The sequence below is a fragment of the Conger conger genome, chromosome 16 (assembly GCF_963514075.1).
Source record: "Conger conger chromosome 16, fConCon1.1, whole genome shotgun sequence".
Lineage (NCBI taxonomy): Eukaryota > Metazoa > Chordata > Actinopteri > Anguilliformes > Congridae > Conger > Conger conger.
The window spans coordinates 3,921,269-3,944,531 of NC_083775.1; the positions used below are offsets into that span (position 1 = coordinate 3,921,269).

The 23,263-nt window shown below is 43.8% G+C and overlaps 1 protein-coding gene across 1 annotated transcript; it reads right to left on the reverse strand.

Annotated features, from left to right (window-relative positions):
• Positions 1-958: 958 nt before the first annotated feature.
• LOC133115002 (apolipoprotein L3-like) lies at positions 959-14,300 on the reverse strand. The gene is made up of 3 exons (XM_061224699.1): positions 14,287-14,300; positions 13,416-13,916; positions 959-1,874 (listed from the first exon to the last, which is right to left on the reverse strand). The coding sequence occupies exons 1-3, from the start codon at positions 14,298-14,300 to the stop codon at positions 959-961; spliced, it is 1,431 nt and encodes a 476-aa protein (XP_061080683.1).
• Between the last annotated feature and the right edge of the window lie 8,963 nt (positions 14,301-23,263).

The window sequence follows — 23,263 nt, forward strand, 5'->3', positions numbered from 1 at the left end:
CGAGCATAGTTCAGACCATATCTAATGCAGCGGGGAAGTATAAACTTTTCTGCTATCGCATGAGGTTTTTTACATTGCGCAACATGATAAGAGACTTTGTATGAGGCCATTTGCGCTTTGGCAGTTACCGACGTGACTGGTCTCTGGTCACTTCCCCTTCTGCTGTGATTGGCTTACACATTCTCATAGACTTATTAGGAAATATTTGTGGTGCGACTTCTAATAAGTCACCTGACTTTTCGTTACGTATTTATCTTTTGGCTAACCGCTCCCCCTAATACTTTGAGCTTGAGAAAATATTGGTAGTTACAGTGCTCAGTGAGCATATATAAAAAATAATAGGCAAGGCCAGTTTATTTATATAGCATATTTCATACAGCAATGACAATTCAAAGTGCTTTACAGAGAGCATACAAATACAGAACAAAAAGAATAGATTAAAGAAAATAAAAGTGTATAAAAAATAAGAATAAAAATAAGTGTATATATAATACAATGAGAATAAAAATGAGAATAAGATAATAAAAATAATATATAAAAAGTAAAAGAGTAAATCAGAGTGATAGTGTTAACTCTTTTTTAGCCTAGTTTTGAATATATTTCGATTTTGGGCCTGTTTGCCTCTAGTAAAAACTTTACATTGATCTATTTATGAATTCATCTCTAAGTCGGATTTCAGAAATAACTAGGTACTCATGGTTTTCTGCATAAGCCACTATTTACATTACATTACATTACATTATTGGCATTTGGCAGACGCTCTTATCCAGAGCGACGTACAACAAAGTGCATACCCATAACCAGGGATAAGTTCGCTGAAATTTAATTTTATTGAATGATTGAATTGATATTAAATGAAATTTAATATTTAAGATACAATTTGATCGTAACATTGTTATGAAAATGAGGCCCCAGGTTTCACAACATTGCAGTTGTTGCAGCCAATAGTATTCTTCAGCTAGGTGTAAAATGGCCTCCGTAGGAGCTCCTCATTCCTCCTGAACCTCCATATCCCGATGCACAGAGAGTGATGGATCTTCTCCCATGCATGCAGCTCGGTCTTCCACAGACTGGCCTTCTCGCGGATGACCCTTGACACTTCGCTCTTGTCCCCATTGGCAAGGCTGATGCTGTCTTTGCAGATGAAGAAGAGGTCCACGCCCATGAAGATGGAGTTGAAGGCGATGGACCCCACCCTGGCAGACTTGCTTAGGGCGAGGGGAGTGCCCTTAGCCAACTGCCCGATATCGGTGAGATCGGCCGCCCTGTTGGGGACGTTTCGGGCAGCTTTTGATGTTGAGGCCAACTCTTTGGCTCTGAGCACCTTTTTGGCGGAATTACAATCCACAATAGTTTTTATCCCTTTTCTCACAGAACGTACGGTTTTGGCAGCCTTCACAACACGTGCCGCAACAACCAGCCCATCTGGCACCGTGTTGGGTATAATGCACCTGGCCGCTTGCTCCAGACACTCCAGCATAGTCTCCACATCTTCAAAGTAGCTCTGGAAGATTTCCTTGATCTTCTTCCCGTGGTGAGTGTTGACCGAACATTCGGTGATACCTGTAATTATGCTGTTCACGCCACTGGTGACCCCCAACCCCGTGCCGACCATCGTGAGGGCCAGCGATGCCCCCATCGTGAAAGGGGCCAGAGCCAGGCCCGCGATGGATGCAATGCCTCCCACAAAGCCTACACTGCTGCCCGCCACACTGGAGATGCTGGCCCCCATCTTCATCCTGTCCAGCTGCACAGCTTCTTCCTCCAGAGCATCCAGGAACTGCTGCATCCTGGAGCAGCGCTGGCTGAACAGGCCGATGAACCGCTGGGCTGATCCCCTGAACAGGTAGGTCATCCTGAAGTGCCGGTCTGATCTGAGGAGGAGAGGTTTCACGATGAGCCAGGGCTCCAAAACATTTTACTTTACACAATAGATCTCTGGGTAATTCTTGTATTACATTTGTATTACATTTATTTCCACAATATGATAAAAATACATCCACAATTTTTATTTACATACACTGCAGTCTGTAAGTACATGGAAAAGCCTCAAAAATTATATTGCCAGGTTACAGTTTGCAAAAACGTACATTAAAAAACCCCTAGTGATCTGTAACAAAATTGTATGGAATGTTAAGTTATGAAAGAAGACCGTGGGGAGAAGACCAGACTGGAGGCAAATAGGCCCCAAAACAAGCAGGAGCTGAAGAGGGCTGCAGTCCAGGCCTGGCAGAGCATCACCAGGGTAGATACCAGCACCTGGTGATGTCCATGGATCATAGACTTCAGGCAGTCATTGATTACAAAGAATTTGCAATAAAATATTGAATATGATTACTTTCTTTCAGCTTGTGATAATATGGCCAATTACTTTTGGTCCCCTAAAATGGGTGAACTATGTGTAAATGTGGCTGTTATTCCTACACCTTTAACCCAACATGGATGTAAAAACCTTTAAACGTTTGTTTGTTGGAGTACAGCGAAAACAAAAAAAAAAACTGTCAATGTCCAAGTACTTACGGACAGCACTGTACATCAGATGCCTTGAGATTAAGGATAGGCCTTATAATTACGGCCAGGAGTCTTTGTCAAGGAAGTCACAGATACTGGGAGTTTTGCCTTTTTTGTGTGTGTTCCGTGACGTTCCCCTTTTTTTGTGTTTTTCAGTCGTTTCAGATGGGAATTCTCAACAGTACCGCAACCTTCAGTTTATAGCCTCATGCCAATTACGGGGAGAAACAAATGTATACAGATTCTGGAATGAGCAGAGATCAACATTTCAGTTCTTGTCAGCTGCTGCAATCAAATGTTTCCCCTCCCTGACACCAGTGTTTATATGCAGTGGTCCTTCCCTTGTTACGGTAACATCATTGACAACTGGCACTCCATCAAAGACTCAAACCTCACAATGTACAACATATTTTTCCAAAGCAAACTTAACTGACGGTAAGGTATGTAAGAATGTTTTATTTTAGTAATGCACTTTGGGCAGGCTAAGGTACATGACTGGGACCTGAAAGGTTGATGATTCAAGCCCCAGTGTTGCCACAATAAGATCCACACAGCTGTTGGGCCCTTGAGCAAGGCCCTTAGCCGCACATTGCTCCAGGGGGTTGTCACCTGCTTTGTCTAATCAACTCTGTCCTTTCTCTTCCAAGAACAACCTGCTTGACCCCCATCAGTCTGGCTTCAGACCTGGCCACTCAACGGAGACAGCACTCCATCCACTTCCCAGTGGATGTCAGAACAGCAGAGTCTCTGACCTCCTTCAAGCGCAGACTGAAGACCCATCTCTTCAGACTACACCTTTCCCTCCCCAATTCACAATCACCGTGATTAGCCTTAGACCGTAATGGCACTTATGTATAGATATCGTTACTTGTATAGGTATTGTTGTTTTTATTGGCTGTTGTCTTCTAGCTGCCAACTGTGGTATGCTAGTTTGAAAGTTGATTGTACTCTTCAAGGGATCTGAATTTCTGTATGTATACACTAGGACTCGGAACAGTACTGTCCTCTCAGGTCCAATTTTGCACTTGCTCTTGTGTTTGATTTGCACTTTGTTGTACGTCGCTCTGGATAAGAGCGTCTGCTAAATGCCACGTAATGTAATGTAATGTAATGTAACTCCTTGCTGCGCGAGCAGCCTCCCTCTCCTCGGTCCTGATTCTTCTAGACCTCTCTGCTGCTTTTGACACTGTGGATCTCTCCACCCTCCTGTCCACCGTGTCAGCAACAAGGATTTGCGGCACAGCCCTGAACTGGATTGAGTCCTACCTCTCAGGTCGCTCGTTCCAGGTTGCCTGGGCTGGTACAGAATCGAAACCTCAGCCCCTTGCAATAGGAGTTCCCCATGGCTCAGTTCTTGCTTCTTTTCTCTCTCTACACTAGATCCCTTGGCCCTGTTATTACTGCTCATGGTCTGTCCTACCACTGCTACGCTGATGATACCCAACTACAGTGGGAGCAATAATTATTTGATCCCTTGCTGATTTTCTAGATTTGCCCACTTACAAAGAATGGAACTGTGTAAAACTTGTATAATAGGTACATTTTAACATTGAGAGACAGAATATCACAAAATAATCCACAATAACATCATATAAATTTGATAAATTTATGATCGTATTTTTGCATGAAATAAGTATTTGATCCCCTACCAATCAGCAATAATTCTGGCTCCCACAGAACAGTTAGTTTTCCATTAAGAAGCACTCCTAATCTCAACTCATTACCCAAAACACCTGTGTCAACTCGTTACATCGTTATGTAGCTGTATAAAAGACCTGTCCACACAATCAGATTCCAACGTTTCCACCATGGCCAAGACAAAGGAGCTGTCTAAGGACATCAGGGACAAAATTGTAGACCTGCACAAGGCTGGGATGGGCTACAAGAAAATAAGCAAGCAGTTGGTGATGGGGAAAGGTCAGGGATCAGCCCAGTACTACACAGGAGGAGCTTGTTAATGACCTGAAGGCAGTTGAGACCACAGTCACGAAGAGAACCATCAGTAACACACTACACCGTGAAGGATTAAAATCCTGCTGCGCGCGCAAGGTTCCTCTGCTGAAGAAGGCACATGTACAGGCCCGTCTGAAGTTTGCCAAAGAACACCTGGATGATCCAGAGGAGGCTTGGGAGAAGGTGATGTGGTCAGATGACACCAAAATAGAACTATTTGGCATCAACTCGACTCGCTGTGTTTGGAGGAAGAGAAATTCTGAGTACAACCCCAAGAACACCATCCCCACTGTGAAGCACGGAGGTGGAAACCTTATGCTTTGGGGGTGTTTCTCAGCTAAGGGGACAGGACGACTTCACCGTATCGAGGGGAGGATGAATAGGGCCATGTACCACAAAATTTTGGGCGACAACCTCCTTCCCTCAGTGAGAGCACTGAAAATGGGTCGTGGATGGGTCTTCCAACATGACAATGACCCAAAGCATATGGCCAAGGCAACAAAGGAGTGGCTCAAACAGAAGCATATTAAGGTCCTGGAGTGGCCTAGCCAGTCTCCAGACCTAAATCCCATCGAAAATCTGTGGAGGGAGCTAAAGCTTCGAGTTGCCAAGCGACAGCCTTGGAACCTTAAGGATTTGGAGAGGATCTGCAAAGAGGAGTGGACCAAAATCCCTCCCAAGATCTGTGCAAACCTGGTGGAAAAACTACAACAAACGTCTGACCTCTGTGCTTGCCAACAAAGGTTTCTCCACCAAGTATTAAGTCCTATTGTTCTATGGATCAAATACTTATTTCATGTGAAAATATGATATTAAATTTATAAAATGTATATGATGTTGTTATTGTGGATTATTTTGTGATTCTGTCTCTCAATGTTAAAATGTACCTATGATTAAAACCTACAAAATCAGCAAGGGATCAAATAATTATTGCTCCCACTGTATATCACACACAATGAATTTACTGTAAAATGTCTCTGTTGACATTAAACCTCAGTAAGGATTAGGATGTACTTACCTGATGCTCCTCAGGAGAGTCAAATGTTCATACATGTTCTGAATGGCTTTGTTGGTCAAATTTGGGCATGGGGCTTTCTTTGTCCTAGGAAGAATGAGAAAAATCCAGCAATGAATTTCAACGTGTTTGGTAAGTATAATGGATTCAAAAATAATGCCACCAACAATCATTCCACGGTCAAAGTCACTTAGATCACATTTTGTCCCCATTCTGATGGTTGATGTGAACATTAACTGAAGTTCCTGACCCATATCTACATGATTGTATGCATTGCACTGCTGCCACACAAACGGCTGATTATTATACTAACTATACTTATTCATGTGATTATCCAAAGTAAAAATGATCCAAATAAAGTCTTCAGTGAGTGCATATTAGTACTATATGTGTCATGAATGTGAAACTAATAACTGATACGGTCTGTATACATTAAGACACAATATACAGTGCATCCGGAAAGCATTCACAGCGCTTCACTTTTCCCACATTTTGTTATGTTATAGCCTTATTCCAAAATGGAATAAATTCATTTTTTTCCTCAAAATTCTACACACAACACCCCATAATGACAACATGAAAGAAGTTTTTTTGAATTTTTTTGCAAATTTATTAAAAATAAAAAACTAAGGGTGTCTCGGTGGCGCAGCCTGTAGAGCACTGACTGCATGCTCAATGCGAGCCGCGACGTCGGCGATTCGAATCCGACCGTCCGACATTTGTCGCATGTCTTCCCCTCTCTCTCGCTCCCATTCTTCCTGTCTCTCTGTACTATATACTGTCCAATAAAGCTGAAAAAGGCCTAAAAAATATCTTTAAAAAAATAATAAAAAACTAAGAAATCACATGTACATAAGTATTCACAGCCTTTGCGCAATACTTTGTTGATGCACCTTTGGCAGCAATTACAGCCTCAAGTCTTTTTGAATATGATGCCACAAGCTTGGCACATCTATCTTTGGGCAGTTTCGCCCATTCCTCTTTGCAGCACCTCTCAAGCTCCATCAGGTCGGATGGGGAGTGTCGGTGCACAGCCATTTTCAGATCAGATGTTCAATCGGATTCAAATCTGGGTTCTGGCTGGGCCACTCAAGGACATTCACAGAGTTGTCCTGAAGCCACTCCTTTGATATCTCGGCTGTGTGCTTAGTGTGCTTTGAGTCTTTGAAAGATGAACCGTCGCCCCAGTCTGAGGTCAAGAGCGCTCTGGAGCAGGTTTTCATCCTGGATGTCTCTGTACATTGCTGCATTCATCTTTCCCTCAATCCTGACTAGTCTCCCAGTTCCTGCCGCTGAAAAACATCCCCACAGCATGATGCTGCCACCACCATGCTTCACTGTAGGGATGGTATTGGCCAGGTGATGAGCAGTGCCTGGTTTCCTCCAAACATGACGCCTGCCATTCACGCCAAAGAGTTCAATCTTTGTCTCATCAGACCAGAGAATTTTGTTTCTCATGGTCTGAGAGTCCTTCAGGTGCCTTTTGGCAAACTCCAGGCGGGCTGCAATGTGCCTTTTACTAAGGAGTGGCTTCCGTCTGGCTACTCTACCATACAGGCCTGATTGGTGGATTGCTGCAGACATGGTTGTCCTTCTGGAAGGTTCTCCTCTCTCCACAGAGGAACGCTGGAGCTCTGACAGAGTGACCATCGGGTTCTTGGTCACCTCCCTGACTAAGGCCCTTCTCCCTCGATTGCTCAGTTTAGACGGGCGGCCAGCTCTAGGAAGAGTCCTGGTGGTTCTGAACTTCTTCCATTTACGGATGATGGAGGCCATTGTGCTCATTGGGACCTTCAAAGCAGCAGAAAGTTTTCTGTACCCTTCCCCATATTTGTGCCTCGAGACAATCCTGTCTCGGAGGTCTACAGACAATTCCTTTGACTTCATGCTTGGTTTGTGCTCCGACATGCACTGTCAACTGTGGGACCTTATATAGACAGGTGTGTGCCTTTCCAAATCATGTCCAATCAACTGAATTTACCACAGGTGGACTCCAATTAAGCTGTAGAAACATCTCAAGGTTGATCAGTGGAAACAGGATGCACCTGAGCTCAATTTTGAGCTTCATGGCAAAGGCTGTGAATACTTATGTACATGTGATTTCTTCGTTTTTTATTTTTAATAAATTTGCAAAAATCTCAAAAAAAACATTTTCCACGTTGTCATTATGGGGTATTGTGTGTAGAATTTGGAGGAGAAAAATGAATTTAATCAATTTTGGAATAAGGCTGTAACATAACAAAATGTGGAAAAAGTGAAGTGCTGTGAATACTTTCCGGATGCACTGTATATGCACACATGCAGAAACACTGGCTTCAAGAGGTGAATGTATTGGGGAAAATATTTCTGCTTACCTATAATTCCTTACCATTCCAAGAAATGATATACTTCCTGAACTGGAAAAAAAAGAAAATATCAGCTGTGAAAATTGTGTCCAGTCTTCCTAAACTGATTTCCATCACTGATTCTAGAGTCTGTCTGCACTCTACAAATGCAAAAGGGCCATTCCATGTCAACTCCTCGAGGCTGCACCACTCTTTTTCTTGATAATGTAAGGGAGCGGGATCCGAGGTCCAAACGCGACCAAGTTGGGTTCTACAAGTCACAAGACGTGAGATAACCACTGAGTGTTTTCTGGGGACGTCCCAAGAGACCAGGGACACACCCCAGAGGAGGAAGGGGTAAACCATAAAGGGACTCCCCGGCAATTTAGGCAATGAAGAGAACAACCTATAAGAACCGGTGGACAATTTTAATCTAAGACCTTTGAGGGAAAACTTATGACATAGGTAGCCTACGCAAACTGTGCCAGGGAGGAAAACTACGCAGGTTCCCAACAGCAATAAAGCATACCTAAAACCTGGGAATGGCAAAGTGAACACGAGACAAACGAGACATCCCGTCTCCTAATCCACGGACAGAGTGGGAACACTGGCCCTAATACTAGAATACACAGAATTCAATTTGACTGAGGAAGCAGTCTTACCAACATCCATCCATTATCTGAACCCGCTTATCCTGAACAGGGTCGCAGGGGGGCTGGAGCCTATCCCAGCATACATTGGGCAAAGGCAGGAATATACCCTGGACAGGTCACCAGTCCTTCACAGGGCACACACACCATTCACTCACACACTCATACCCACAGGCAATTTAGACTCTCCAATCAGCCTAATCTGCATGTCTTTGGACTGTGGGAGGAAACTTGAGTACCAGGAGGAAACTCACATGAACATAGGGAGAACATGCAAACTCCGCACAGAGAGGCCCCGGCAGACGGGGATTCGAACCCAGGACCTCCTTGCTGTGAGGCGGCAGTGCTACCCACTGCACCATCCGTGCTGCCCAGTCTTACCAACATTTACAATTTAATTTTACTGAGGAATCAGTCTACCAACATTGTTCTGCCCTCAGAATTATTTTCACAATTTATGATGTTTTAAGTCATTAATGTTGTATTTGAGTATTTGCATCACACACACTCAGTTAGTAACAGTTCTACGGAGAACCGGACATTTATTTTGAAGTGTGATAGCGGGTTGCATGTTTGTTTATATCCCTAGTAATGGTAGCTACTGCAGCAGAAAGATATGGTCGCTCACACGGTGAACATTGTCAACTTTCTCACGCTCACGAAAGCAATGGCTGTAAGTTTCACAGTGTGTTTCATGATATAAACAAACATGCATACGTAGCATAAACTTGTATAAGGTAAAGTTTGATGGTTTATTCTACTGGATAGTTAATCAGTTATTGTAATGTGTGGACTCGCGTGTACATGCTAGCAATTGATAGCAGGCTAGTCTATTGTTTATGTGAATGGGCTCATTTTCGGTGCGTAGTTTACGTTCATATATCAATAGCTGGATGCAATGCCGATTATTAGTATCGTAATTTGATGTACAAGACAACTGAGTTTCTGTATTATTTCTGTTACAGTTTCACTCTTGGTGTTTCACCCTACACTAAGAAAAATAAAGGAGCAAGGCGCTCATATCCTGGCTCAAGGGAAAATACCTGAGTTTGGCTTGCTGTTTAACTGTGCTAACGTAGACTAGGCTACATAACGCATAGGGAGAACAGTACAAACATTTACAACTTAATTTGACCGAGGAAGCAGTCTTACCGACATACATTTTAATAAACGACAATATTTACAATTTAATTCTCCTGACGACACAGGGTTACTTTTAAAAAGGAGACGGGAATACATGAAACACATTAACCCACTAATTTAACAGGAATACTAACACAGAGGTAGGAAGTGTACACAAAACAGTGACGGGGACCTCAAGTCATGGAACCCCAAGCTTATCGGTGAGTTCGCAAAGCTCTCCTCTGAGAGGGGTGATACTCCCAACAACCATGCACACCACTTGAATTGAGGAAAGTCAGCAACCACAGAGATTCACCAGACGGTCAACTAGATTCAACAGACCGTGCAGGAGACTTACGAGGAAGCGAGCTAAAAACATGAGCAGCACCAAGGGTCTCCCACACGGAGCCCTGGGCTAACGGGGGTTCACAAAGCTCTCCGCTGAGAGGGGTGAACACTCTAGAACACGTGTCATTAACCTTAGTGTGACGCATAACAGATCGGCACTAAGAAGGAAACGAAAAAGCAAAAGCCACCCGGGTATGAGGTTCAAGCGAACGTAACCCGACTACACCATCCGCCACCGGTTACGAACAGCGACTTAGTGCTGTATATCCAGTGACCGACAAAGACGACACAACCACGAAAACAATGCATTGCGTCAAAACGCAATACCTCCCTATACTAAAGTAAATGTCAGATGGCTGCCAAATGCATCAAAAATTCCATCTAGCGGTGCAGAAAGGTAATGTCGAGCCAAATCCCTACCAGAACCATGACAGATAATGCTGAGACATAGACCTCCTGAGAATTGAAGCTTCATACTTAAAATTTGCTGGTGTGACGATGAAAGACATGTCATTACAAAAAATGAGGTCCAAAATTTAAGAAATTTGTATTTACAGGTAATCTAATATTTAAAATTCATATCTAGCCTACATCTACTTTTGTATTGGAGATATTTGGTTACTGGTGACCATTTTGCTAGGTCATATCTCCAAAAGTAAACAGTATTTTTAGTGTAATTTTATTTCTAAATTAGAGTCATCGGAGAGGACTTTCTCACCGTGTAAGGATAAACACATTACTAATAATATTAGCTGAGATATGACCCATGGAAAACATTTATTTGGCCATTTCTGGCTCATTTAGAGCTGACCAATGTCAGAAATTTCATCCGACCCTCCAAATTAATTGAAGTTACATCCTTCATCTTTCATATGTAATACCCAACGCTAACCCAACGACGGAATTTAGCGAGGGCTGAAGGTATCAGCGTGCTCGTCCTTCTGGTGTTGCTGAAAGAATACTAATAGGGTTAAAAATTAGTGGCCCCTATGCAGACAGTCTAGATCAGCCAATAAACAAACCACGATACAAAGGCAGTAGTATCACTCTGCCTTCCGCTCTTTACTGGTCCGGGCTGACCCAGAATCTCCACAATAGGGCCAATAGATTCACCTTCGTTTATCTGACTTCATTTTAGAATAATAATTTAGATTAGTTATCCACATTAGTGGATGTCGTATTTATAATTTTGACTTGATCGCTAAAGAAATCCTGTACTGAGATTTACTCTCCGAACAGTCCTCTGCTGGTACCACCGCATGTCACATCGCGCGTACTGTGCACGTCTCACGAACTGACTAGCTATCTGTAGTCATCAGAGGTCGCAGGAATAGCTACTCTTGGGTATATCTGTTTACAGCCTAGGGACCCAAGCAGACCAACCTAGCTACGGCTGTGCTCGACATGAATGAACTACCACGCGGAGGCGAGGGATTTACCAACATAGGTCTACGGGTGCTATACGCCGTGATACATTAAGTGGAAATATTCATCCTCCAGTTCGAGGGGGTAAACCACGCATTCCCTGTATAACTTTGAGTGTCAGTAAGCGAAACCAAACAGATCAAGTTTTAACAATTTATTTTACCAGGCAGGTGACATACACGTAATTACATTCTAGTTCCAAATCAAAAAACATCACAACGGAAACCAAATTAGGGAGTCTTAAAAGTCATACCTGGTAATAAAAGCTACATACGGGAGTCTGGCTACAGACACCCTGTACATAGAAATTACGTGCACGGAGTGCACAGGAGGCTGATTGCATTCTCCCAGATTGCTTAGTTTGCTGTCCTTAAATCCAAAATCTGGCCTTTGATGTTAACCCGAAAAAATGGGTCACCCATCTGTAATTTGGAGCCACGCCTCCCCAGGAAGTGCAGGGGGGTTGAGGCACATGGCTTTCACTGGGGCAGAGCTCCACACAGTTTCTCCTGGTTGGTTATGATGTACAGGGTTTGCTGTTGTAGAAATAAAACCATTGCACCAGTCGCACTGAAACAATCAGAATAATACCAAACATGAATATTATCTTTTACATTTACATTTTACATTTTAGTCATTTGGCAGACGCTTTTAATCCAAAGCGACTTACAAGTGCATACGTTCTACCATAAGTCAGAGCACCAGATCCAAAAACTAGCAAAATACACAGGAAATGCTGTTCTAAACATAGTTGTCATCAGAAGGAGGGAGGGAGGACTAAGGTAGAGTTTGAAAAGGTGGGTTTTGAGTCTGCGTCAAAATAGGGGGAGGGATTCTGCTGTTCTGACAGTGGTAGGCAAGTCATTCCACCACTGAGGAACCAGAACGGAAAACAGGCGTGAACGTGCAGCTCGACCGCCAGGTGCACGTAGAGAGGGAACCGTAAGGCGACCAGAGCTGGCAGACCGGAGTGGTCTAGCTGGGGAGTAGGGAGTGATCAGGGATTGTATGTAAGGTGGGGCAGTCCCCTTAGCAGCCTGAAATGCCAACACTAGGGCCTTGAAATGGATGCGTGCGGCAATAGGAAGCCAGTGGAGGCCAATGAGAAGCGGGGTGACATGAGCCGACCTGGGCTGACTGGTGATCAGACGGGCTGCAGCACTAAACTGACTTTGTCATGAAACATCCAATGCTGTACACATCATTTAGTAACTGAGTAAAAGAGGGAGAGAGCAATAAAGGGGGGTTCAGGAGAAGGTCAGGGCCTAACAGGCCGTGCCCTCTGAAACCTTCCCGCGCCGTAAAGGATGTTGCCCGTCGTAACGAGTTTTACGGCTGGAGGCCTGAATAGACGATCAGACAATAGAGGGGGTTGCTTTGGAAGAAAACAGATGCCTTGATTACCCGTCCTGCTTCCTACGAGAGTACAGAGCGATGAGTCGAATCCTAGGTTTTGAAAACCAGGCGTGGTTGTAAAATTTTATGGTACAAGCAGGCAACTTTACCCACTCACTAGTAAAAGGTCAGGGGATCACAGTCAGTCAGCCTTACACATACATGGTCGACATTGGCTCAGGTGGTACGAGTAGTCATCTGGCAGTCAGAAGGTTGCAGGTTCGATCCCACCCTTGGTGTGTCGAAGTGTCCTTGAGCAAGACACATAACCCTCAAATCCTCCTGACGAGCTAGTCAGTGCCTTGCATGGCAGCCAATCACCGTTGGTGTGTGTGCGTGTATATGAATGGGTGAATGAGAAGCATCAATTGTACAGCTCTTGGGATAAAGGCGCTATATAAATGCCACCGATTTACCATCTCAATCAACTTTTCTTGAAACATTACTCAGTGAGTTTTGCTTATAGTTGCAGTAATGGGACAGCTAATGGTTCCTCTTCATAATCAACATTTAATTTGGCATTTTATACTTAATAAATACATAAATAAATAAATAATCATTTATAAAACATTTTAATTACATTGTGAAGTGGCAGTGGTAAAAGTGGAAGGTATCAATGATTTGCTGAGGAATCAAGGAGTATGTTGATATGGATTGAAACATTAAAAATACCTTATCTGGAGCTTCTCACACAACTCCTGGGAAACATTCAAGTAGTTCTCCAGCTGGAAAGTCAGCAGGTCCACGTTCACCAGGCTGGGCCGAAAGAATTTGCCGTCGTCTCTCTTGAAATGGATCAAAAGCGGACAGGCTCGCCTGGCGGCGGTGATGACTGAACGAACGGCATCAGCGCTCACCCCCTCAGGGAGCTGGCACACCGGATTCTCCTCCTCGAAGACGGAGAGCGACGTGACCGCCAGCATCTCCACAGCCTGCAGGAACAGGGTCAGCTTCTCAAGCCCCTTCAAGGTGTCTTGGAGCAGGCATCCCAGCTCCTTCTCCAGCTCCTGGGCCCTGCTCTCCGCAGTCCCCTTTGTGACGTCTTGCATCCTCTTCAGCTCAGACTTTCTCCGTTGGAGCCATTCTGAGTGTCTGTCGCAGAACTCCTGCACCGTGTGAATACAGCCCATGGTGTCTGAAATGTAGCCAGCAGCCAGCTGATCCAGTTCCTCCCTGCAAGGCAATCAGAACTTACATTGTTGATTCACATGGACACTCTTTCAGTGACATTGGCCAGTTCCCCTACCTCCAACCAGTGTGTCGGAGAGCACTATTTCAACTTTAGACTGTATTTAAATAATTATTTGGCGTAATGATTCAATTTGTGTCCTTGTATTCAGCTGTACTTTAGTGCAGACACGTGAAGCTGCCAGAGAATTCCATTATTTTATTATTTCCAATGAAGTTTCCTTTTCAGAAGCATTTTTACACATATATTTATCCCAGATCTGGAACATACAATGTTCATTCTCAAACCCAAGAGCACAAAAGGAAGACCCTGTGTGATTAAACTGGGAATATTCGACACCTTTACTTATCTCACCGTGTATGGTCCATGATTATTGTCTGGAGCTCTTGTCCAGCGCTGTCCGAATTCGAACTTCAGGAAAGTTGAGCGGCCTCGTCGGACTGGAATCTTGTTCTACCACTTTCCGAAATAAAATATGAGCGAGTGCAGTAGAAGTTTAATATCGAGCGAAAAAGAAAAAGAGCGAAAACACGACAACATTCAATGGCACTCTCGGCAACAAAACGGCTGTGGTAGCAGTTTCGCTCTCGTACTTTTAAGTGCAACTTCATCCCAGTCCCTAGTTATGTTTCATTTCCTGATAATCTGTTTATTCATGTCTTGATACTCCTCCAGTCACGCCCACATCTCAAACTAGTGTTGCTTCTCATTCATTACATATTACATTACATTATTGGCATTTGGCAGACGCTCTTATCCAGAGCGACGTACAACAAAGTGCATACCCATAACCAGGGATAAGTTTGCTGAAAGACCCTAGAGGGAAGTACAATTTCAACTGCTACCTGTACAACATCTACTTGTTTTTTAACAAACAAACAAACAGAGCAAAACTATCCAAACATTGCTTACCTAGCCAACTAAAAATACCGATACACAAAGCAAGTCACAGAGACAACAATTAAGGTTCACAGGGAGGTAGGGAGGGATGGGGAGAGGTGCTGCTTGAAGAGGTGTCTTCAGCTTGCGCTTGAAGGTGGGGAGAGATTCTATAGTTCTGACCTCAACGGGGAGTTCGTTCCACCACCGTGGAGCCAGAACAGACAGTAGTCGTGAGCGTGAGGTGGAGGTTCTGAGAGGGGGAGGTGCCAAGCGGCCTGTGGAGGCTGAATGAAGAGGTCTGGCAGGGGTGTAGGGTCTGATGATTTTTTGCAGATAAGCTGGGGAAGACCCTTTAACCAATGTTTTGAATTTGATGCGAGCCATGACAGGCAGCCAGTGGAGGGAAGTAAGCAGGGGGGTGACATGTGAGTATTTGGGAAGGTTGAAGACCAGACGAGCTGCTGCATTCTGGATGAGTTGGAGGGGTCTGATGGCGGACGCTGGGAGGCCAGCCAAGAGGGAATTGCAGTAGTCCAGGCGGGACAGAACCATCGCTTGGACCAGGAGCTGGGTCGAGTAGGGGGTGAGAAAGGGGCGGATTCTCCGTATGTTGTATAGGAAGAACCTGCAAGACCGGGTCACCGCCGCAATGACGGCGTGAGTGTGGTATCCCCGAGGGAAATGGAGCGATCCAGATGGGGAGAGGTATTAGCAGGGATGAATATCATTTCAGTTTTACCTGGGTTGAGCTTTAGATGGTGGTTGTCCATCCAGCTCTGGATGTCCCTCAGGCAAGCAGAGATACGGGCTGAAACCTGCGTATCAGACGGCGAGAACGAGACGAAGAGTTGGGTATCGTCCGCGTAGCAGTGGTAGGATAGCCCATGTGCAGTGATCACAGGGCCAAGGGAGCGAGTGTAAAGAGAAAAAAGAAGCGGGCCAAGGACTGAGCCCTGGGGAACTCCTGTGGCGAGGGGCCGAGGTGTCGATACCGAACCAGCCCAGGCAACCTGGAAGGAGCGACCAGAGAGGTAGGACTCAATCCAGTCCAGGGCTGTGCCACAGATGCCCGTTGCTGACAGGGCAGACAGGAGGATTGAGTGATCCACAGTGTCGAAGGCAGCAGAGAGATCTAGAAGAATGGGGACAGAGGAGAGGGAGGCTGCTCGTGCGGCATGGAGTGACTCACTGACGGAGAGGAGCGCGGTCTCTGTCGAGTGGCCCGATCTGAAGCCAGACTGATGGGGGTCTAGCAGGTTGTTGTTAGAAAAGAAAGAAGAGAGTTGAGTAGAAGCGGCTCATTCTATAGTTTTAGAAAGGAAAGGAAGAAGAGATACCGGGCGGTAGTTCTGGATGATGGAGGGATCCAGGGTAGGCTTTTTTAGCAGCGGAGTGATGTGGGCCCTCTTGGAGGATGCCGGAAAACAGCCAGAAGACAGGGAGGAGTTGACAAGGGAGGTGACAAATGGGAGAATGTGAGGTGTGATAGTTTGGAGAAGAGAAGAGGGGATAGGGTCAAGGGCACAGGTTGTAGGGCGGTGGCAGAGTAGGAGTTGAGAAACATCAGAGTCTGTAAGGGGGGAGAAAGTGGAAAAGGAAGGGATGGGCCTAGAGGGGGGGGAGAGCACAGTGAGGGGGGCGGTGGTTGTAAAGGATCTGCGGATGACTGTGACCTTCTCATCGAAGAAATCAGCAAAGTCATCAGCAGCGAAGGAGGACTGAGGAGGAGGAGGCGGTGCGTTGAGGAGAGAGGAGAAAATGGAGAAAAGTTTCCGGGGGTTAGAAGCGGAGTTCTGAATTTGTGTTTGATAGTATTTTGCTTTGGCGGCAGTGACATCGGAAGAGAATGCCGCCAGGAGAGACTGGTAAGTCATGAGGTCTGAAGCGTCTCTGGATTTACCCCACTTCCTCTCCGCTGCGCGGAGGCTGGCCCTGGAGGTACGGAGGGTGTCAGATATCCAAGGACTGGGAGGGGATGTGCGAGGTGGCTTTGAGACAGGGGGACAGAGAGAGTCAAAGGCGGAGGAGAGAGATGAAAGGAGGGTGGCAGATGCAGAATCAGCGGGGAGTTTGGAGAAGGTGTTGTCAGGTGTGATCCAGGTCTCCGTGAGGGCAAGGAATGATTAACAGGTAATAGACAAACAACCTGGCTCAAGCCCTAACCCTTGCTGTTCAAATGAGCAATTTTTAAAAATCTACGTTACCGCGTCTAGAGGAAAACCCGCAGCGATACTAAACACCTGGTCAGAATGATGCACTTACTGACTAAGGACAACTTTCGCCAGTCTAATATACGCTAGCGTCGCTCTGACACGCCTATTTAAATGTCCTACAATTGCTCACAAGCAAAACCAAATCAAAGCTAATCTACTGATAAATTCCACAGCTATTTACGTTATTTAAGACAAATGTTCAATCAATCTACAGGTATGCAACCAGTAGAAGTGATTAACAGGTAATAGACAAACAACCTGGCTCAAGCCCTAACCCTTGCTGTTCAAATGAGCAATTTTAAAAAATCTACGTTACCGCGTCTAGAGGAAAACCCGCAGCGATACTAAACACCTGGTCAGAATGATGCACTTATTCGCAGTAATGTTGTTGACTTTAGCAGACGCTAAATTGCCCAGCTAATAATGTAGCTACAATGAATGGCACGCCCTACTGTGAACATACCTGCATACACACCGCAAAAGACAGTTTGAATGTTCAGGCACTTTGCTTTCATTCATCTTTGTTGAATTCAGTTGAAGTTGAAAACCAGGTCAATCTCCTATCGGATACTACTACCTTTTATATTATGTACCACGGCACTATTGTTCAATAAACATTCTCTCCAATGCAAAACATGGATTGTCTCATGTAAGATATTGGAAGAAAGTTCTTGCACACTTGGACTGTACATAAATGAGAGATCTCTGACTTTTATACCATGGATTATTCCATGGAGATCGATTTTAAGAGCTCAAATACAAGTTTCCCTTTCAGAGAAAATCTGCTGTTATCAGGAATCCGCTAATGTTAACTCTCCTCCAGAGCCAGCGCTTTCCTTCCCTCAGTGACAGCTATAAGGCAGCTGCTGCCTCCAACACTGCAAACAGCCGGTCGGCCAGCGGGTTCAGCTCAGCCAACCGCAGATCATCTGTACATACCTCTTTGCAGGCCGTTCTTCTGTAATGTATTTGAATTAAATCTGTATCTACGTCACTGAGCTTTGTTAGTTCGCGAATCTGGTGGAATTTTTCACGTTCAACAAGCTGCCACCTTCCAAGCGTCTCTGAGACAAGGAAAGCCCTGAGTCACTCCCACATATCAAACATACTTCTCAAGCACAGTAATGCAGTTGACTTTACAATGTTACCGGCCTTATCTTTTACTGCAAAACAAGATTACGAGGGGGAGTGTTATCAGTGTGTTATCAGCGGGTGATTACGAGGGGGAGTGTTATCAGTGTGTTATCAGCGGGTGATCGCTTCCTTTTCACAAAATTTCTAATAAAAGCAATTTTTAGGTTTGTGTCCCGCTGATTGTGTGGCAAGAAAAGCACGCATATACCTGTCCGCATGCTGCAAAAGACAGGCAAGGCAAAATATAACATAATTGAAGTGACATTTCCCTCTGAATGAAAATGAATTGGCCACTTGCTCATGAACATTTCTTCCATTGCACTCCAGTGGATTTTGTGTGTGTGTGTGTGTGTGTGTGTGTGTGTGTGTGTGTGTGTGTGTGTGTCTGCACATTTGCATGTATACATTATGCCCATGCATCTTATTATAAACGTGTATTTCTTGGTTGTTTTACTTTCTCTACATCTACACTCTCATTTGAAGAGTGAGCATACATTTTAAAGACATTCAACAACAATCAAAATAATACATTCTGGGGAAAATCTACTCACAACAGGTATTACACATACAGAGCTTCTAGGTGATGGTTGGTAACAATGTGTTGGTTCACACTGAAGGCAGTAGGCAGACATTGTTCTAATAATATAGAAAATACAGGCAGTATTATACACAAGACAGTACTATTCATGTCATATATTCTGGTGTTGGGTGTTATACTCTGTTACTGCCACCTATTGGCTAGTGCCTTACTAACTGTTCTGATTTAAGAGACCTCCGGGTCACATGTTGTTTCTGGAAGTAAATAAATGGACGACTGTCCTGGTATTGTTCAAGTCCATCTCCGTCTGATTATTGTTGTAGCTTATAGTCTAACGGGAATAAAACTCAGGTAATACACAACAATTCACACCTGGTTAAACATTTGCAATAAAAAAATTACACTGCGTGGCAGATTTTAAATTCTTGTTCTGTGTTTTGTGATCGGCATTGCAGAAGACCACCAAACCTCGGCGAAGAACATGATGACCCATAACCACTCTATGAGTTATTTCATTAACTGCACGTTACCTGACGGTGCCCAGATAAACATCTACAACAAAGACAAATTACTTGTGTGTCAGTGTCATCAGGTGTAACATAAACTAGCAAGCTAGCTAGCTAACGTGAGTGCAGTGGAGATTGCTAGTAAGTTACCTAAGGTTAATACCTTGCTTAGCTAGAGGAGTGGGGATACATTATTGCTAGCTAACGTTAGCAATACCGTTGCTTAGCAACTGTCGTGGTTCCCCAAAGATGACAAGAGTAAGTCCAAATTCCCTCTATCTTATAATCAGGAGTCTGGCAGCAAAGTGTTGAATAATGGGCTTTTATTCCATGAGATATAATCAAGTTACAAAAGCCGTGGTGTCTGCAGAACAACCCAACGATCCACCCCGGCACACTGTCATTATATATGCTTGTGAGGCCTCTGCTCCTCCTTTCTTCAAGGCGTGGTCTCATCCCATCCTGGTGCGCCACAGTTGTTTACTTGCTTCTGAGTGGTCTCTGGTCACTTCCCCTTCTGCTGTGATTGGCTTACACATTCTCATAGACTTATTAGGAAATATTTGTGGTGCGACTTCTAATAAGTCACCTGACTTTTCATTACGTATTCATCTTTTGGCTAACCACTCCCCCTAATACTTTGAGCTTGAGAAAATATTGGTAGTTGCAGTGCTCAGTGAGCATATCTAAAAAATAATAGGCAAGGCCAGTTTATTTATCGAGCATATTTCATACAGCAATGACAATTCAAAGTGCTTTACAGAGAGCATACAAATACAGAACAAGGAGAATAGATTTTAAAAAATATAAGTGTATAAAAAATAAGAATAAAAATAAGTATATATATAATACAATGAGAATAAAAATAAAATTAGAAAAATAAGATATAAAAAGCAAAAGAGTAAATCAGAGTGCTAATGTTCACTCATAGATACTGCAGAACATGAACAATCTTTGGCCTAGTTTTGAATATATTTCGATTTCGGGCCTGTTTGGCTCCCTGTTCTACAGGGAGTTTATTCGAGATGCACGAGGCAGAATGACTAAAAGCTACCTCATCGTGTATTGTTTTCACTCTTGGAGTGCTTAATACCCCTTTGAAACTACAAAGATATAGCAAAATGTTTGCACTTAACGATGTTGAATAATGGAAAACAAGGTTTTAAACTTTTTATAGACAAACAATAGCGGGATAGCCTTTAATTTTGCGGCACTTGCCTCATCGAGCATAGTTCACCCTATATATAATGCAGCGGGGAAGTATCAACTCTTCTGCTATCGTGTGTGATTTTTTGCATTGCGCAACATGATAAGAAACTTTGGCAGTTACCGACGTGACTTTTTCTTTTCTGCCCACGATATTCGTCAAGTTTTCTTTTAAAAAACTCAAGTGGCTTTTTCACATAATTGTGATGCAATGTCTCGATGTGTCTTTTTAATTTACAGGGTTTCATTCTGTCCGCTGCCAGAGTTTTTAGACACAAGACACATGGGTCTCTCCTCCTCTCCCACCACATTAACAGTGAATCCGAAAGCTAGATATGCCGCGTCATATTTTCTAGACTCTAGGTTTTGAATGAGCCGTCGTTCCTGACTGGGTTGTCTGTTTTGAAACCTCGTCTGCTTTTCTTTTCCCTTCCCTGTTAAAAACGTGTCCATCTTCCATCGATCTTACGTTGCACTTGCCTTTTTCTGCTCCACAAATCGTGCTGCCTTGCTAGCCATACAACATACTGTTGACTCTTGTTCCATATTATTTTGCCGTGCATTTTGCATTACCTCTGGGGGCAACATGGCTCAGGCAGTAAGAGCAGTCTTCTGGCAGTCGGAGGGTTGCCAGTTCGATCCCCCACCCGGGCTGTGTTGAAGTGTCCCTGAGCAAGACACCTAACCCCCAAATGCTCCTGACAAGCTGGTCAGTGCCTTGCATGATAGCCAATTGCCATGAGTGTGTGTGTATGAATGGGTGAATGGAGAAGCATCAATTGTACAGCGCTTTGGATAAAGGCGTGATATAAATGCCTGCCATTTACCATTTACCTCTGCCCCACAGTTTTAGAACCACTGGTTTAATAGACTTGTGTCAGCTGACCTTAGGGGTCTAGCTGGAATGTAAGGTGAGAGGAGGTCTGATATGTATTTTGGCCCAAGACCATTTAGGAATTTGTAGACAATTAGGAGTACTTTGAATTCAATTCTCTGAGAGACTGGTAGCCAGTGTAGATCTAAGAATTGGTGTAATGTGTAAATTTTTTGTTAAGACTCTTGCAGCAGCATTTTGGACAAGCTGCAGTTTACAAACAGGCCCTTGAGATAGGCCTGTCAAAAGACTGTTCCAATGATCAAGCCGACTCAAAATAAATTCATGGATGAGCTTTTCAAGGTCTTGTTTAAACACTTCTAATTCTTGCTATGACTTTCAGATGATAGTAGGCTGATTTAGTTATTGAGATTATGTGACTGTTGAAGTTTAAATCAGAGTCTAGAATTACACCAAGATTTCTGACCTGGATATTAATATGAAGAGAGAGAGAATCAAGGTGGGCACTGACTTTCAATCTTTTGTCGTGTGTAGCGAAGACAATTGTCTCAGTTTCATCTTTGTTTAGCTGGAGATAATTATGTCTCATCCAGCTGTGTATCTGTTCAATGCATTGAGAGATTGTTGATGGGACTATAGTCATTTGGTGTAAGGGCTATGTAAATTTGAGTGTCATCCGCATAGTTGTGGTCATCAATTTCATTGTTTTTTAAGATGTGTCCTAATGGAAGCATGTAGAGATTGAATAAAAGAGGGCCAAGGATTGATAATAGTTTCTGATATCCACGATATACCACGGGTTCTCGTTTCCATAACGCTTATTTAACGTTATCATCATCTTGCTGCTAGTAGCCTACCAAAGTCAGACAAAATTAGTGATCTTAAAGTGCCCTTTAACCTTCTCGGGGATTTGGAAAGGGAACTAAAAGAATACAAGCTCGCATCAAAATACCAGCAAAAACCACCAAACCCCAGCGAAGCAAATTACGACTGATAATGACCTCATGAGTTATTTCAATAACTGCACGTTATCTGGCAGTGTCCAGATAAATATCGACAACAAAACGTTAGTCCAGTGGGGATACGTTATTGCGAGTAACGTGAGCTAATGTTAGTGCCATTGCTTATACAACGGATAGGTCTGGTCCATTGTCTCTAGTGATGGGCAGTTTCGCGAACGAACAAATCTTTTTTTGAACAAATTTTTTAAATGAACGAACTAGGCCAAGGCTTTTCATTTGGCTCTCTCCCCAAATGCTGAGATCAGCCCGCCCTCTTAGCCAAAGACATTGCTTTTAGTGACATGCAGTGTCCAATGGGTATCAGGACAGCATTCTGTGATTAAGCCGATAGGCTTACCGAAATGCCAATCAAACAACCACAAATGAACAAGCGTACGTACCTACGTCAGCGAGCCGTGGAGCCATGAACTAGTTTGTGAACGAAGAGCCGAAGAGCCATTGATTGAGTGAGCCAAAAGAGGCATTGGATGACTGAACGAACGAGTGAGCCAAAAGAGGCATTGGATGACTGAACGAACGAGTGAGCCAAAAGAGCCATTGAATGACTGAACGAACGAGTGAGCCAAAAGAGCCATTGAATGACTGAACGAACGAGTGAGCCAAAAGAGCCATTGAATGACTGAACGAATGAGTGAACCAAAAGAGCCATTGAACGAATAAACGAACGAGCCATGAGCTGGTGTTGAACTGAAAGTACAGCACAGTTGAGCCGTAGGGTGTAACGTTATTGCCGTCAGCAGACATTCTGTGGACCAGCTGAATAGTTATGATGTCACAGATAATATTTTGCGAAATCATGTTGTCTTTTACATTTCTGCAATATAGTCTGCTAGGTTATGCAATAAAAGTGATGAATGGTTTTGAAAAGACCACAACGTTCATCGTGTCATTTTATTTTTGTAGGTAGTATATTGAAACATAGCTAGCTATTTATAGGCTGCAATAATAGGCTATGTTTCAGGTGTTGTCCTAATTGCATTAAAGTTTAATTTTAG

Bases quoted from the DNA above. Each gene is read 5' to 3' on its own strand.
- LOC133115002 (XM_061224699.1), bottom strand. The intron at 1,875-13,415 runs GTATTTTTAATG...TCTCCTCCTCAG, and splicing joins TGTGAGAAGCTCCAGATAAG to ATCAGACCGGCACTTCAGGA.